At 44.1% G+C, this 18,190-nt stretch overlaps 1 protein-coding gene across 1 annotated transcript; it reads right to left on the bottom strand.

The window, feature by feature from the left end:
* Positions 1 to 3,212: 3,212 nt before the first annotated feature.
* LOC115124378 (photoreceptor ankyrin repeat protein-like) lies at positions 3,213 to 14,582 on the bottom strand. The gene is made up of 6 exons (XM_029653797.2): positions 14,175 to 14,582; positions 10,602 to 10,994; positions 10,159 to 10,288; positions 9,741 to 9,881; positions 8,044 to 8,223; positions 3,213 to 7,744 (listed from the first exon to the last, which is right to left on the bottom strand). The coding sequence occupies exons 2-6, from the start codon at positions 10,857 to 10,859 to the stop codon at positions 7,068 to 7,070; spliced, it is 1,386 nt and encodes a 461-aa protein (XP_029509657.1). The 5' UTR covers positions 10,860 to 10,994; positions 14,175 to 14,582; the 3' UTR covers positions 3,213 to 7,067.
* Positions 14,583 to 18,190: the final 3,608 nt, after the last annotated feature.

Consider the following 18,190-nt stretch of genomic DNA (forward strand, 5'->3'; position numbering starts at 1 on the left):
GAATGTGCTCTCAGAGCAGTTTTCCTGTTTCTGACAAGCATCTCATTTTTTCTTCTGGTTTTCGCACTTGTAGCCTGGCGTCTCTGTATACTGCCATTACAGAGTTACAGGCTTTGGGTCTGCACTATATAGGGAATAGGGTGCCATTTGGGACATAACCTGTCCATTTGCTCCCTGCCCCTACTGCTACCCCCATGGATGATGATGTCAGTGGTATTACAGCTGGTATCCGGCCTCCTTCCTCTGTTGTGTTACAGCAACAAATAACTATTTTTGAACACACATTGTATCAAATATGTTACTATATTAGGCTCATATCCTCCTCAAAAGGACAGTCGGAGCTCTAGGCGAATATTTCACTATTTTAACCAGGTCACCCTAGCTAACAAAAAAGCCTGAGTGATATCTCTCTTCATTGGTATAATATATATTCCCTTCCTCGTTCACATGGATGGTCCTTAATCTATCCTCTAGGCCTATGTACAGCAGCTACACAGCTGGGAGGCCTCACACCAACAGTCTAAGGGAAGATAAAGCAATATGCTCTTCCTTTTTCCATCAGCAGCATGTATTTTTCCTTCCACACATTACAATTGTGAGAGGTTGAGATCCAGGTTGTTCTCAGCATTCTTTCAGAGCCAGGCAACACTACAGAAATCAGAAGGACATCTCATTCTATTTCTTTGGGCTGCCCAGTTTGTCTCTTTTCTTTCCAGGCTATGCTGAAAGCCTTTGTTTTTTTGTGCAATAATCGCACAGAGAGAGGATGGAGAATGAAATCCTGTTTATATGAAATCCTGTTTATATGATATTCAATAGAATGGAGAAAGTCTGAGTAATGTTTTCCTTTGACAGCCGACCGCCATTTCTTTCCAAAGAAGTTGAGTACTTTTCTAATTTGAAACTAAAGACCACATCCTGAATGAAAATACCTGTCATAAAAAAATATGCTTCGGTGCGGTATCATAATGTGCTGTGCAACCATTTTTATAGTTATAAAAAACACGAGGGGAAATGCATAAACAGTCTGTGATATACAGTATGTACATCCTGTCTGAGGACTCCCAGTCGCAGAGTGCATCACAAATGGCACCCTATTCCCTATTGAACAGGGCCCATAGGGCTCTGGTCAGAAGTAGTGCTCTACATAGGGAATAGGGTGCCATTTGGGAGGTAACCTCAGGCTTTAGTCACAGGTGTTTGTCTCTTTGTTTGTCTGTTTGTTTTTCCTAATTGGTATCGAATGTTTATTCTATATACTGATATTTATGATCTGGAGATAGTTCTTAGCATCTAATAAAAATAGCTTTATTCATAATTTATTCAATCAATTTTATAATTTTTTTCTCCTTCTTGTGACACAGCTCGGAAGTAACTGTACTTTTACGTCCACTGATCCCAAGTCAGACGTAAAACACTGAATCCTACAATCTTTCCTCATCTAGATCCTTTACTCTTTCGATTGGGATCAAGCTCAGTGGGCTATTTATGCTTTGGTGCTCCTCTTAACTTTTTGTTAAAAAAAAGACTGTTCTGCTCCACTAAAAAAACTCTAAACTGAACATCCAAGAAACTTTGATGGGAACCTCCTACATATGTCAGAGATACGTTCCAAATTGACCAGATTTGTCTCGTCGCAAGAGCGGCGCAGTGACGCTTTATCTCGGGCAAAAATCTTTAACTGAAAATCGAAAACACTAAGCTCGGGTCTGGAACACTAGGCGTCAGTCTTTCACTTTGAAATAACTTCACAAACAACCCCATCGCCTCCTCTCAATAACGTATGTAGCCTGCCTATGAACCTAACTTGTTCCTGATTCAAGTGGAAGATAAGCCCTACAGAGATTATCCCACCCATCATTGTGTTGAGTCTGGCTGGAACCTGCTCTCATACTGGTTCTCCTGTTTCTGGCAAACCTCTTATTTACTCCTCTGGTTCTCCTATTTCTGGATAACCTCTTATTTACTCCTCTGGTTCTCCTGTTTCTGGATAACCTCTTATTTACTCCTCTGGTTCTCCTGTTTCTGGATAACCTCTTATTTACTCCTCTGGTTCTCCCCATGTAGCCTGGCTACTCTGAATACTGCAGTTAAAGGGTTACAGATGTGGCTTTGGTGTCTCTCAGTGTGGGAGTTGAAGATCGACTGTTGTAAATGCTACAGCACATAATAAAGCATCAAGCAGACAAAAATGTTGCTCTTGAACTTAAATTCTAACTTGATTATTAGGCCTATGTGTGTGTGTGTGTGTGTGTGTGGGGGGGGTATGGCCAATATACCGTGTCTAAGGGCTATTCTTACACGACGCAACACAGAGTGCTAGGACACAGCCCTTAGCCGTGGTATATTGGCCATATTGCTATTGCCACTTTAAACGGGTTACCAACGTAATAAGAGCAGTAAAAATATGTGTTTTGTCATACCCATGGTATATGGTCTGATATACCACGACTGTCAGCCAATCAGCATTCAGGGCTCGAACCTAGAGCTTTGGGAATTATTGCACCATTTTGGCCAGCTTTGGTCATTATGAAATATCCTAGAAAAGGAAGTCTGCAAGGCCTACAGTCTAAATCTATTAAATGTAGCTATCTAGATCCAGTGGAACACTTTATCTAATACTGAACTGTTGATCTCCCACCATGATCCAAATATGGCTGCCTCCTTTATGGGAACGCTGAATTACACTGAAGCGTGGGTGAGATATTTTCTTCTCAGTAATGTGAATTTCTTGTTCTCATGGCCCTTAATCTATCCTCTTGGGCTGTGTACAGATACACGCACAGCTGGTAACCCTCAAATCAACTGTTTTAGCAAAGAGAGAGCAAACTGTTATTTTTGATCAGCAGCATGTCTTTTTCCTTCCCAAAATTAATCTGTGAGATGTTGAGATCTGGGTTGTTTGTAACATTCTTTCAGCACCAGCTAGGCAGCGCCAGCTAGGCAACGCCAGCTAGGCAACACCAGCTAGGTAGCGCCAGCTAGGCAGCGCCAGCTAGGCAACACCAGCTAGGCAGCGCCAGCTAGGCAACACCAGCTAGGCAGCACCAGCTAGGCAGCGCCAGCTAGGCAACACCAGCTAGGCAGCACCAGAAAAATAGAAGGATATCATTCTATTTCTAAGGACAGCACAACAGCACAGTTTGTTCTGTTGTTGTGCCATAATCTCACAGAGAGAGGAGGGAGAATTAAAACCTATTTAGGATTTTATTCAATAGAATAGAGAGACAGGCAATGTCTGCTTCTAAAAGAAGTTGAGCACTTTTCAAATTTTAAAGTAGAGCACATCCTGAATGAAAATACCTGTGAAACATAAATGTGCTTTTGTACAGTAACATAATGTGCCGTGCAGCCATTTTTCTAAGTTATAGAAAACATGAGTCATCATGGAAATGCATAAACAGTCTGTGATATACAGTATGTATCTCCTGCCTGAGGACTCCCAGTCACAAATGCCACCCTATTCCCTATTGAACAGGGCCCATAGGGCTCTGGTCAGAAGTAGTGCACTACATGGGGAATAGGTTGCCATTTTGGAGGCAGACTCAGTCTTTAGTCAAAGGTGCTACTATGGTCTCTCTCTGACCTCCTTAGGGCTTTTATTTTGATGTAGACTGTATATTGACTAGTTCCCCAACTGCAAAGGGGAACTGAGACAAATATTGTAGAGATACTTTGAGAAAGTTTCATTGGTTCTATCTTGGTAGGTTGATCTACTGACATGAAAAGTTGATGAGTGTCTTTTGTAAATTTAAAAATGATTGCTTTAGTTTGAATCTTATTCCTCCTATTTGTCTGTTTGTTTTTCCAAATGGATCTTGTTTGTTTATTTATAGACTGATATTTATGGTCTGGAGATAGCGGTCTAAGAGCACTGCAGTGCTTGAAGCGTCACTACAGACCTGCGTTCGATCCCAGGCTGTGTCACAACCGACCGGGAGTCCCATAGGGTGACGCACAATTGGCCCAGTGTGGTTTGGCCGGGGGGGCTTTACTTGAGGTGTTTCCTCCGACACATTGGTGTAGCTGGCTTCCGGGTTAAGTGGGCGGGTGTTAAGAAGCGCGGTTTGGCGGGTTATGTTTCAGAGGACGCATGACTCGACCCTCTCCCGACCCCATTGGGGAGTTGCAGCGATGAGACAAGATTGAAATCATGAAATTGGGGAGAAAAAAGGGGGTAAAATACAAAAAAGCCCCATTAAGTTTTAAGTACAAAAGAGATCTGCACAATGACTTGGAGGATTACTGGCCGAGTGGACATTACCCCTCCCATGTATTGCATCCTTTGGGTTATGCCGCTACCTATGGTTAGGTTGTGTGGTTACGCCCCATGGTTACAGGCATATCTATAGTTAGTCGCTATGGTTACAGACGTATAGTTAGGCTGTATGGTTACGCCCCATGGTTACAGATGTACAGTATATATATATTTAGGCTGTATGGTTAAGCCCCATGGTTACAGATGTATCTATATTTAGGCTGTGTGGTTATGCCACATGGTTACAGATGTATCTACATTTAGGCTGTATGGTTACTCCCCATGGTTACAGATGTATCTACATTTAGGCTGTATGGTTACTCCCCATGGTTACAGATGTATCTATATTTAGGCTCTGTAGTAGATGGGTAAAAAAAAGCCAACTCTGAATATCCCTTTGAGCATGGTAAAGTTAATAATTACACTTTGGATGGTGTATCAATACATCCAGTCACTACAAAGATACAGGCGTCCTTCCTAACTCAGTTGCCAGAGAGGAAGGAAACCGCTCAAGGAGTTCAGCATGAGGCCAATGGGGATTTTAAACCAGTTACAGAGTTAAATGGCTGATATGAGAAAACTTTGTGTAGATCGTTGACAAAAAAATGTACTATTAAATCCATTTGAATCCCACTTTGTAACACAACAAAATGTACTATTAAATCCATTTGAATCCCACTTTGTAACACAACAAAATGTACTATTAAATCCATTTGAATCCCACTTTGTAACACAAAAAATGTACTATTAAATCCATTTGAATCCCACTTTGTAACACAAAAAATGTCCTATTAAATCCATTTGAATCCCACTTTGTAACACAAAAAATGTACTATTAAATCCATTTGAATCCCACTTTGTAACACAAAAAATGTGGACAAATTCAAGGGGTGTGAATACTTTCTGAAAGTACTGTATAGTTAGGCTGTATGGTTACACCCCATGGTTACAGACGTATCTATGATTATGTTGTATGGTTACACCCCATGGTTACAGACGTATCTATGATTATGTTGTATGGTTACACCCCATGGTTACAGACTTATCTATGATTATGTTGTATGGTTACACCCCATGGTTACAGACGTATCTATTGTTAGGTTGTATGGTTACACCCCATGGTTACAGCTGTATCCATGGTTAGGCTACATGGTTATTGTCTGATCTGACTGTGACTATAATAGCACCAGTTAACAAGCTCACTGAGCTCACACACTAACCCAGCTTAGCCTATAGCCAAAGCTGCTAAATCTATCGGATATAGGGGGAAGAAGGATCATCACTAAGTCACATGGATGTTGTGTTTTTAAACGTTTTAATGTTTGGTTTTGTAATAGAATATTCATTAGGCCTATTGTATCTTTTAATATTGTAGGAGCCGTATCTGACACATCAATGGTTTTTGACTGGCAAAAGTCACTACATATACGATTTTCTGGATCCTTGACGAGGATGATGGTGTTATTTAAAAATAACCATCACATACTATTAGGACAGAAGTTGATTCCTACTGAATAACATACTTCAAATTTCAGCTCCATCACATGTGAACTGGATCAACAAACAATTTCTTCTAACTGAGCAGGTTTGTGCAGCGTAATAATACGCCACTCAGGTTTATCTTTAAATACCTGAGCCTCATCAAAACTGAGGGGATCCCTGATATTATATTCCTACTCTTGATAAAAGTCCTCTCACCGGTAACAGTGTAAAATCTACTTATTTCGGAAGACAGCTAATTGGAGTACATAGGAAAACAAAGCACAGAGCAGATTGGAACTCAGACGTGCGTTGTGGTCAGACCTGGGTTCAAATACTATTCAAAATCTTACAAAAACATTCAGCATTTGATTTAGCTTGCCTGGAGTGCCAGTTGGGTGTGGTTTGCACTTTTGGGACTTTTATATTGTTTCCATATCAACAGGCAAGCTCTCTCAAGCACAGCTGAAACATTTGAAATGCTTTTAAATTGTATTTGACCCCAGGTCTGGTTGTGCTATATCTGACCATGATGTTTATCAAACAGGCAACTCTGAAACCTTGTTCATAATCCTCCCTAATCATTTGTCTAACTCATGTTAATGTCCTGTTTCTTTTTCAGGAAGTACCTTGCTTATCAGAAACTAGAGATTTCTTTGCTATGGCTCTGGTTCCTTCACAGTTTCGATTGGTTAGTTATGAACATGGAAGACCAAACAAACTCTACTGATCTTTTTAACAACTGAACTCTCAAAAATAAATAAATCAACAAAATAATTTAAAACAGAAAAAGAGAATTCCACATAATAATGTCTAGGAATGTCCAGGCCATTGCAGTCTTTACAACCACATATCCCAGCAGAGAGGAAAAACAACAGTCAATCCATTAGACTTAGTCCGGCTTAGATGCTAGTTTCCACCCATGTTATTGGAGGCCCCAAGGTAGGGCTGCAACTGAGCCTCCATGATGACCCCAGGCAGGTGCCACCACAGGGGAGCCGTCCCCTTGTCCGTCTTACATGACATCATCACAGTGGATACAATGGAGTTAGTAGCAGATGACAGCAAAGATGGTGGATAAATCAAGATAGTTCTCTCAGGCCGTTTATCATTGAAAAAAATTGTCTACTTAACAGGGGTGGGTCTCCCATGGACACCAATGCAATAGCAGCTGGGTCTGGTCTACTCAGTTCATTGACTTTCATTCAATCAGTAAACAAAACTGCGAGTGGGGTGTCTCGCTTCCTCTTCCGTCTGATGACAGCACAGAGGTCGCTCTATTTTCCCAGAGTTCTGTGCTCCCACTCTGTGGCACTTTACAGACAGCAGTTTAACTTGCCTTGGCAGGCTCCTTTGACTTGGCCGCCACCTTGGCTGCCTTCTTCTTAGCTTTCTTAAGTGCCTTCTCTTGCGCTTGCTTCTCTTCCTCCAACTTTTCCATTTCTTTTTTCTTCTCCTGCTTCTTCGCCTTGTACTTCCAGACTGGAGGCTCCAGGTGGCCCTTGTGTCTCTTCGCCTTCTTCGCCTTCTTGGGTGTTTTGTCTTGAGACTTGGTGAAGGTGATCTTGGGGATGCAACCAGACGGGAATACAGAGTTCCGGTGGGCCATGGAACAAGGAATGAAGTTCCGGACGCCGCTGGCAGCCATCGAGAGAATACTATCCCTCCACTCCGCGTTCGAGCAGCAGTTGGCGAGTGAGAAGGGGCTCGACGACGCTGGCGCAGGCTTGAAGGAACATTTCACACCGTTACTATGACACACAGAGCTTTCCTCCAGGTCCTTACTGCTGTGCTTCTCCATCAGCTCCGGCACGGCCAGGCGCCTCTTTCCGAGCTCGGGGGGGCTTGTGGGGCAGAGGGGCCGGCAGCCAGTGGAGACTAGAGGGCTGTGGATGGATGTGGTCATCTTCACCAGGTGGTCCATCACTCCGTTGTCCTGAGGGTCCCTGGGTAAGCTAATGGTCAGGCTGTCCTTCAGACGTTGAGTCAGTGTTTTGGGGATCATGGCTTTAGAAGAAGACAGAAGATAGAAGATTACTTCTATGTAGAACACCTAGTAACATTTGTTGCATTGCAATACAGTTTGATGCAGATTTATTGTCACAGAGACACACTACAGAGAAACACACATATTCTACGCACGCCCAATGGAGAGGTTGGATAAATGGGTCAGCCGCAGTGCAGCGCCCTTGGAGCAGTTTATAGGTTACAACAGCAGGCTACTGGACCACTGCCCACCAGCTTTTTCCCAGCCGGGGCAGGGATTGTAAATGACAACCCTCTGGTTGCTGGCCTGCCTCTCTAACCTTTGGCAACCAGCTCCTTCAGCTCGGGCCACTCTATCACGTAGCTGTCGCAGAACTGCTCGGCGATGGGGTGCGCCTGGAGAAAACGGAGACGCTGCAGGACTTCGAAGCGACCCGTCTTCAGGGCCCAGTCCATGATGCTTTTCCCCCGGACCTCATCCACTACGTTGATATCTGCACCTGGACATCGGGAAAGGAGACAGAGAAACATGAACACACATCCAAAATGATCACAGGAGCTAGGCAACAAGGTTAGGCACTAAACAAATGAGGGAAACTGATCAAGATTAGATTTTTATAATGTAATGTGTGAGGCATGTACTCTGACAGTTCAAAGAAAATTCAAAGTCAATGTAATCGTCCTACTAAGTGGCCAGTGAAGGAACTGTAAAATGTGGAGGGAGATAGAGGATATAAACATAAACAGCAATACACTTTGAGTTGGGCTATTCAATTCTGGTTCTGTGGGGTTGAAACACTTCCATTTTCACCTCCTTAGAATCAGTGACCAATTCAGACCTGGGACACCAGGTGAATCCAATTTACAGGTAGAAGCAAAAAAACAGAAATGTTTTGGCCTGCCAGGGCCGGATTGAACAGCCCGGGGGCTACGGAGAGGAGAACTGTCACTATTTGATTGGCTAATAATGAGACAGTATGTGTTTATGAACATCTCCAGTTAAAGGGACAATCAGCAGTTGAAACAATGTTTCTAGTGCTGATTGCCGCTTTTAGGTTATTTGGTTAATTAGTTCTTAATTATTTACTTGGATGCATTATTGGATGGTGTCTATTACAGAGGCTTGTCCTCAAGCATTTACTCAGCTGAAGAGGAATGCATTATAAGGCATGTGGACGTAACACAAATTACACCCAAAGCTGTTTTTTTTGTGCCTACAGATCACAGGCGGCCATTGGCACCTTAATTAGGGAGGACGGGCTCAATGTAATGACTGGAACGGAAATAATGAAATGGTATTGAACACATCAAACACGCGGTTTCCATGTGGTTGATACCATTTCATTCACTCCATTCCAGCCATTATTATGAGCCGTCCCCCCCTCAACAGCCTCCTGTGGTACAGATAAGAATAGGTAGTAGGGTGACTTGATGGTGACCTGTTTTGACTTATGTACCGTTAATAGGTGTTACCACAGCCATGTCTCTGTCAGTCCCGGTAAATCCACACAAAGCTAATCCTGCAACCCAAAACAGCTAGTCCCAGATTAGACAAGAAGACGAGAATAGAAAACCAACGTCCTCAGATTTGACCCTTGAACTCAGATAGATGTGCGTCATCATCCTTCTCCACCTAAATGGCTGTCATAATCATACACTTGGTCTGTGTCTGAAATAGCACCCTATTCCCTATATATTGCACTATTTTTTTTTAATTTTCTTTAACACATTCACAGTAACCATAGAAACCTAATGAATAATACAATAGTCAATCTAGTTCTATGATGATAAGTTGATAACCCATTTCACCATAGTAACTGTGCTTCTACTGATTTGAGAATAAACGTATTAAAGATATCAGTTAGGAAGTTGTCAGTATGGAGAGGGAGGGTTTTTGCACCACTTGGAAAAGGAAAACCCATGGAAATAGTCTTTGGAAGTCCTTCCAACCCTGCAATCAAAGACTTCTGTTCAATGACTACTCCAATTCTTGATTTGACTGACTATAGCCACTTACCGGCCATGAGGAGGGAAGACACACAGTCTACCCTGCCTTGCATGGCTGCCTTGATGAGGGCAGTGAAGCCCCGGGTGTCCCTCACCTCCAGGTCTATCTTAGGGTAGTAGTTCAGGATGAAGTTTAGAATGGAGATGTAGCCTGGGTGGAGAGAGGGGCTGTTATTAGGAAGGTTTAAGTTGCCATAGTTGTTATCACCAGTGGAATTGGGTGGGAATCTTCAGGGGAACATTTTAACAAGTGTTGTAACTGAATGGCCGTTGACTGTGATTATTAAGTTCCCAATTGATTTAGTTCCAGTTACACCCCTGAGTATAATGCTGTGACCCCTACCAGATCATGGAATAGGCGCTTCTATTGATATGATATGATATGATATGCTCACTAAAGCTAGCCAGCATATTATTGCAATGCTTACCGGCCTGGGCAGCGATCATCAGTGCTGTGTTGCCTTCGTTGTCCTGATGGTTAATGTCGATCAGTGGACACGTGTGTAGACCGTAGACCATGTCCACATAGCCTCTGGAGACAGCAAGCATCAGACCATTCTGACATGGAAACAAAGCCGAGCCCAGATGTGGTCATTCAATATGCTCTAATGCAGTGTTTCTCCACCTATTATGTACCAGAAACCGCCAAGCTTTTGTTCTTCCTCCTTGTGGGACCCCTTACATTAAAATGAACATTTGAGTAACTCACTAAAAAAGTATAAGCCAACCATCTCAAAGACCAGTCAGTATCATCCCGGGAATCATTGCCAGTCCGCAGGCCAAAGGTTGAGAAACACTGCTCTAAGGCAGAGAGAAATCAAATACTTGTTGAACCCAGAACCACCTAAGGGAAACATGACATAGTCCTTACCATGCCATTGATGTCCAGCTCCATAACCTCTTCCTTAGTAACCCCCCTCTCCAGGACCCTCTGTAGCGTCAGCGCCTCGTTCCTGTTACAGGCCTCGTACAGCGTAGAGGTGGTGCCTCCACTACCCCGCTCCATCTCATAGTCTGGCATGACAGAGTCCTCCGACACCAAGCTCGCCGTTTCGGACTCATTCTCAGAGAGTTCAGAATCCTCGGACGGGCCAGCGCCTAGTTGGGGATCATCTTGTGCATGAGCCATCACTGGACCACCAGGTGGACCACCGAGAGGAGGGGATCACACCCGACCAAGAGGCCTCCTCTGCCCACGGGAGGATGAGATGTGGAGAGGACCCTGCCTGGACCCTGCTGATGATTACCACATCACAACTGCTCCCTGGAAGAATAGACACAGACATACATGACTGGAGGGACACAGACAAACAGACACAGAACAGCAAGAGCGCGTTCGCACACACACACATGCACACACAATATGACTGTCACACTCTTACACCACAGAGAGAGCTCTAATTCAATTACACATTGTGAAACAACTGGCAACTCAATTATGGATGTGAGGAATCAAACGTCCTGTTCGTACCCTATTTTGGTTCCCTTCACTTCCATTTCCCCAAGATATGATCCTTTTTTTAATCAAAGAGTGTTTATCAATAGCTCATAGAGACTGTCTCTAAACCTTCTCTGGCTCACAATAAACCAACTGAAATAAACCAGCATGGATCTAGTTGGCATGAAACATGCATATATTGTATAAGAATAGCCATCAAACAACCTGTTAGAGTCTGTATTTACACTACATTCAATTACCAATGTGACAAAACATTGTGTAATCATTAGCCTACATAGTTGTTTGACCCTCTCATCTCCACATCTTACAGTCTATGTTGATCTGTCAAGTAAGTTGCCCCTGAACAGCCTCCTAAGGTTCCCATTAACCTGAGACGGTCATAACTCCTATGTTTTCTATTTCCAGCCTGGTCTGAGTGTAAGGACTGGTCCACTGATTGGTCTTAGTCAGAGTGAGTGAGGTTGTAAAGTAGATGAGCCTCAATCCCCCCAGACCTGAGGAGAGCCTTAATGACCGATTCACCTTCTAGGGCTGATGCAACCTGTATTGTGTTTGCTCCCTTATTTTATATTTTACGTTGTCCTTTTCAGCACAGTTCTATCAACTATGGGGGATTCGTAACCAGGCCAGCCTAGTACAGCTCGGCTAGGGTTGGGTAGCTTAGGTCCTATAGTGTGAATCAGGCTGAGGAGAACCTGAGGTGAACCTGAGGTGAACCTCTCCCAGCCAGGTGTGGTTGACAGGAGGAGGTATTGTAATCTGAACAATTACAGCAGTCAGAAATAATCTGCCCTCTCAGCCTCGTCACGGTGCAACCAACGCGCTACCGATAGACGTTTTGTAACTGGATTGAGGCCAGGACACCAGGACACACTACTGGACACCAGGACAACCTACCGGACACCAGGACGCCCTACTGGACACCAGGACACCCTACCGGACACCAGGACGTCCTACTGGACACCAGGACAACCTACCGGACACCAGGACGCCCTACTGGACACCAGGACACCCTACTCGGAGACACACTGAACGTGACGGTCTAGTCTGTATCTGGAGGTCAATACCAGGATTAATAGATAAACCTTGCGTTTAAATAAAGCTTCTTGGGAAGTTTTCTAATGTCTATACTGAGCACACACTGTAAGCCTGCTTTATACGCATTGCATAAACTATCAGGGAGAGTTTCATAAGCATTCAATGCATTTACTTTTAAAGCAATTATCTAAAGAACATGGAAAGGGAGGTCTACTGTTGCTGAACACAGACTAACAAGAATTATGTTTTCAGGACTAAGAAATTCAGCAAAAAGCTATAGCTTCTCTCTCAGTGAGTCAGCCTATGTAGGCTAAGTGATAGGGTGTGTGTAATGGGTATAGACAGGGCATATGGTGCAGACTGCCTGCCTGCTATCATGTCTGGGAAGCCAGGCTGGGCCAGGCCTGCTCAGCATCTGTCACTGTATGGGGCTTCACCTTCAACTAGAGTAGAGTAGCCTGCTGGGTACTAATCAACCAATCTGTGTATATATTCACACACACACACACACACCCTGGTAACCCTGGTAACAATCAGCAACAATGTTGGTAACTGCCCTGGTAACAATCAGCAACAATATTGGTAACTGCCCTGGTAACAATCAGCAACAATATTGGTAACTGCCCTGCTAACAATCAGCAACAATGTTGGTAACTGCCCTGGTAACAATCAGCAACAATATTGGTAACTGCCCTGGTAACAATCAGCAACAATATTGGTAACTGCCCTGGTAACAATCAGCAACAATATTGTTTGAGAAAGTTATCTGTAACTTCTCACGTTGCATAAAACAAAATTCCCAAATGCATCTCTGTGCTCAGACAGAAAAAGAATGGCTATTTTGCTTCAAGGACTGACTGCTATATTTAGCCATCCTTGATGCTGCTTCTCTGTCTTTTGCTTACAGAAAAACAATGTGTTTATATATGTGTGTGTGTGTGTGTGTGTGTGTGTGTGTGTGTGTGTGTATGTGTGCATGTGTTTTTATGTGCATGTGTGTGTGTGTGCATGTGTTTGTGTGTGAATGTGTTTCTGCGCTCCATTGTGTGTGTGTGTGTGTGTGTGTGTGTGTGTGTGTGTGTGTGTGTGTGTGTGCACCTGCTTGTGTGTGTGTGAAGGGGCAGGGATGGGAAAACCTTATTTTTCACCGCAACATAAACAAAGCTGTCGTCCACAGAGGGGCATTGATGTGATTTGATCTCTCTAGCTGCTTGACTTGGCCCTGCTTTTCCCTACAGAATCACATAGCAACGTTTTCCAATCTCTTCCCAAAGAATTAGTCTTACCACGTTTTTTAACTACCTACATGACTACAGCTTAGCCTACTCATTAGTCTAAAAGCTTCCTTTAAGTAGGATCATGTAGGATCTAGTTTAAACACAGATAGGAACACTCAACCTCTTAAAGTCCCACAAGCCTTTATTTTCATTCCTTTGCTGTTCCTCTTAGAAGAATGAAGATCGATATCACACAACGTGTCCTCTCTCTCTCTCTCTTCTGTTTTCCTCTGCCTGGCTGCACAACCATGTGCAGCAACTTCCCCGGCTTGGACAATATACCACTGAGCAGTGGAGGCTGCTGAGGGGAGGACAGCTCATGATAATGTCTGGAACGGAGCAGATGGAATGGTATTAAACACCTGTAAACCATGTGGTTGATGTATTTGATACCATTCCACTGATTCCGCTCCAGACATGACCACAAGCTCATCCTCCCCAATTAAGGTGCCACCAACCTCCTGTGCTACTGGGTCACATAACAACAACTTGTTCTCTAACAACTTCACAAGTCTCTGTTGTTTCTCCCGAACAACAAACTGTGGAAGGAGAACATTATAAAAGGTGCTATCAATCCACAGCATGTGCCTCTGATAAGATTCTGTACAGAAAGTAGTGGGACCATGACCTTTGAAAGAGATACAAACCCATACATGCCAATAAGTCTCACCATAAAATGGTTGTCTATCCAATGGCGGGTATTGTCCTCTTCTCTCTCCCTCTGTTTACTCCCTTTCTCCGTCTTCCTGGGACAATACAGCATATGCATCCCCTCTTCCTCTGTTCCTCTGGGTTTGTCTGGCTAAGTACCAGCAACAACAGACCCGTGCTGCTCCAGCTAAAGTGCTCTAACCCCCTCCTTACAGTGTGCCTAGGCTGTCCGATAGATCACCACCGCCACACCATCCTCCTCCCAGGTCTTTACATAGACAATGAACGCAAAGTCAGGCAGCAGGCAGCCTGTAGCTGTAAGTTTGTCAGGAGGCAGCATGCTCTCGCCTGATTACAGGAGATTTACAGGAGGATTAGAAGGAAAGAAACAGTGGAAGGAGAGCATTTCACCTGACAGGCTGGCTAGAAGCTGAGCAGGAGGGACTGCTCTCTCTCTCCCTCTGTCTCTCCAAGTCATTCTCAATCTCTCTCGCCCTCCCTCTTTCTCTCCCCCTTTCTTTCTCTTTCTCCCTCTCCCTCCTCCCATTCTCTCTCCTACTCTTCTACCTCTATCAGGCATTCTCAATATCTCTTCTTCTGTCAGAGACAATCTCTCTAAAGGTCTAAGATTAGTCCTATGATTTAATCACACATTATGTAAGTCAGTCTGTTGTAGTGGAATGGACCCGGTGTGTGTGTGTGTGTGGGTGTACGCCCCGATCCCCTGCCCCCCTGTCCGGTTGTATAATCCCACTCCCAGTCTTTTTGTGACAGTGAACAGCTCCAGAGAGGTACACATAGCCTGGAGCCTTTTAGCCTAGCAGTTTTACCATGTAAAGCCATTGGAAGGGAAACAAACTAACCTGTTACTGAGAGACAGGGGCCTAGTCAGTTTACACACACACACACACACACACACACACACACACACACACACACACACACACACACACACACACACACACACACACACACACACACACACACACACACACACACACACACACACACACACACACACACACACAGAGGAAGGTAGAGGCACATGTCCGTCCACATTCACACACAACATGTTCACATAAAGATATCTCAATGTGTAATCAGGGTCAGGCCCGGCCCTAGCCTTTTGGGGGCCATAAGCGAGATTTGGTTGGAAGGACCCCCTACCTCGCAGGAAATACATTTTAGGTGCCCCTCTCTTGATGATGGAGAGAAACATTTTAGTTTGAAAGGTAATTCCCTGCAATTCTACACATTTTGCCATGGGGCAGGGACAAGTTTTTGTAATTTTATGACAAATTTCCTGCCATTCTACCCATTTTTCCATGACTTATGCCATGTTAATGATATCTAAGTGAGGGTCACTAACAAAATCAATGGGGGTCCCATGGAGGTCAGGGCCCCTGGGCACATGCCCTGAGTGCCCAGTCGATATTCGGTCATGATTACTACAACTTTAGATAGCTGGCTAGACAAACTGGCAAAACTACTGATGCACAACCACATTTTGAAAGTGCACCTGCTGTATTCTACTATTCTTACTCTCAACTGTATGTTGAGACGCGACTGAGTTCTTTAGCTTTATGCCTTATGCCCTGATCAGGGTACACACCAGTTTAGCACAGAGCTCCAGTTACCAAGTAATGGAGAGAGAGCAGTCTGACCCCTGCTGGTTTTAAAGAGAATCACTACGTCTCCAGGACAGTCCTGTCCATTCTATCAGGTGCTACAGGTGTTCAAAGTGTAATACACACATGCCGTATAGCAGACACTTTTATACAAAATGACTAACAGTAGCGCCTGCATACATTTTTGCATGAGGTGCCCAAGAGGGAATTATACCACAATCCTGACGTTGAAAGTGGAATATTCTACCAACTTCACCATACAGCAACAGAAGGGCCCATGTCTTAGGATAACTGAAATAGACTGAGTGTACATTTCAGGGCACTGTTAAGCTGAGCCTTTTAAAACAGGCCTAAGGACATTAGCCACAACCGAAGGTACCTGTGCTCTCTAAGCTCTCTGTGACAGGTTGAGATCTGTCAGTTGATCTCGTATTAAGAGTTAATTAGACAGACAACTGCTGATGCTAACAACACCCCACTGCTGTTTCTGGCTTCCAATCCCTGTCAATCCTATCAAATGTCATTCGCCTATTTTTTGATTTCACCTTTATTTAACCAGGTAGGCTAGTTGAGAACACCTTTATTTAACCAGGTAGGCTAGTTGAGAAAGTGTTCTCATTTACAACTGTGACCTGGCCAAGATAAAGCAAAGCAGTTCGACACATAGAGTTACACATGGAATAAACAAACATACAACCAATAACACAGTAGAAAAGGTCTATATACAGTGAGTGCAAATGAGGTAAGATAAGGGAGGTAAAGGCAATAAATAGGCCATGGTGGTGAGGTAAATACAATATAGCAATTAAAACACTGGAATGGTAGAATGTGCAGAAGATGAATGTGCAAGCAGAGATACTGGGATGCAAAGGAGCAAGGTAATTAAATAAACACAGTATGGGGATGAGGTAGTTGGATGGCTATTTACATATGGGCTATGTACAGGTGCAGTGATCTGTGAGCTGCTCTGACAGCTGGTGCTTAAAGCTAGTGACGGAGATAAGTCTCCAGCTCTAGTGATTTTTGCAGTTCGTTCCAGTCATTGGCAGCAGAGAACTGGAAGGAGAGGCGGCCAAAGGAAGAATTGGCTTTGGGGGTTACCAGTGAGATATACCTGCTGGAGCGAGTGCTACGGTGACCAGTGAGCTGAGATAAGGCGGGGCTTTACCTAGCAGAGACTTGTAAATGACCTGGAGCCAGTGGGTTTGGCGATGAGTATGAAGCGAGGGCCAGCCAACCAGAGCGTGCAGGTCACAGTGGTGAGTAGTATATGGGGCTTTGGTGACAAAACAGATGGCACTGTGATAGACTGCATCCAATTTGTTGAGTAGAGTGTTGGAGGCTAATTTGCAAATGACATCGCCGTTGTCGAGGAAAGTCAGTTTTACGAGGGTATATTTGGCAGCATGAGTGAAGGAGGCTTTGTTGCGAAATAGGAAGCCGATTCTAGATTTAATTTTGGATTGGAGATGTTTAATGTGAGTCTGGAAGGAGAGTTTACAGTCTAACCAGACACCGAGGTATTTGTAGTTGTCCACATATTCAGAAGTCAGAACCGTCCAGAGTAGTGATGCTGGACGGGCGGGCAGGTGCGGGCAGCGATCGGTTGAAGAGCATGCATTTAGTTTTACTTGCATTTAAGAGCAGTTGGAGGCCACGGAAGGAGAGTTGTATGGCATTGAAGCTCGTTTGGGGGTTAGTTAACACAGTGTCCAAAGAAGGGCCAAAAGTATACAGAATGGTGTCGTCTGCGTAGAGGTGGATCAAAGAATCACCAGCAGCAAGAGCGACATCATTGATGTATACAGAGAAGAGAGTCGACCCGAGAATTGAACACTGTGGCACCCCCGTAGAGACTGCCAGAGATCCGGACAACAGGCCCTCCGATTTGACACACTGAACTCTATCAGAGAAGTAGTTGGTGAACCAGACGAGGCAATCTTTTGAGAAACCAAGGCTGTTGAGTCTGCCAATAAGAATATTGTGATTGACAGAGTCGAAAGCCTTAGCCAGGTCGATGAATATGGCTGCACAGTAATGTCTCTTATCGATGATGGTTAAGATATCATTTAGGACCTTGAGCGTGGCTGAGGTGCACCCATGACCAGCTCTGAAACCAGATTGCATAGCAGAGAAGGTACGGTGGAATTCGAAATGGTCGGTGATCTGTTTGTTAACTTGGCTTTGCGAATACCTTAGAAAGGCAGGGTAGGATAGATATAGGTCTGTAGCAGTTTGGGTCTAGAGTGTCTCCCCCTTTGAAGAGGGGGATGACCGTGGCAGCTTTCCAATCTATGGGAATCTCAGACAATACAAAAGAGAGGTTGAACAGGCTAGTAATAGGGGTTGCAACAATTTTGGGGCAGATAATTTTAGAAAGAGAGGGTCCAGATTGTCTAGCCTGGCT

Source organism: Oncorhynchus nerka, linkage group LG7 (assembly GCF_034236695.1).
Source record: "Oncorhynchus nerka isolate Pitt River linkage group LG7, Oner_Uvic_2.0, whole genome shotgun sequence".
Taxonomy (NCBI): domain Eukaryota; kingdom Metazoa; phylum Chordata; class Actinopteri; order Salmoniformes; family Salmonidae; genus Oncorhynchus; species Oncorhynchus nerka.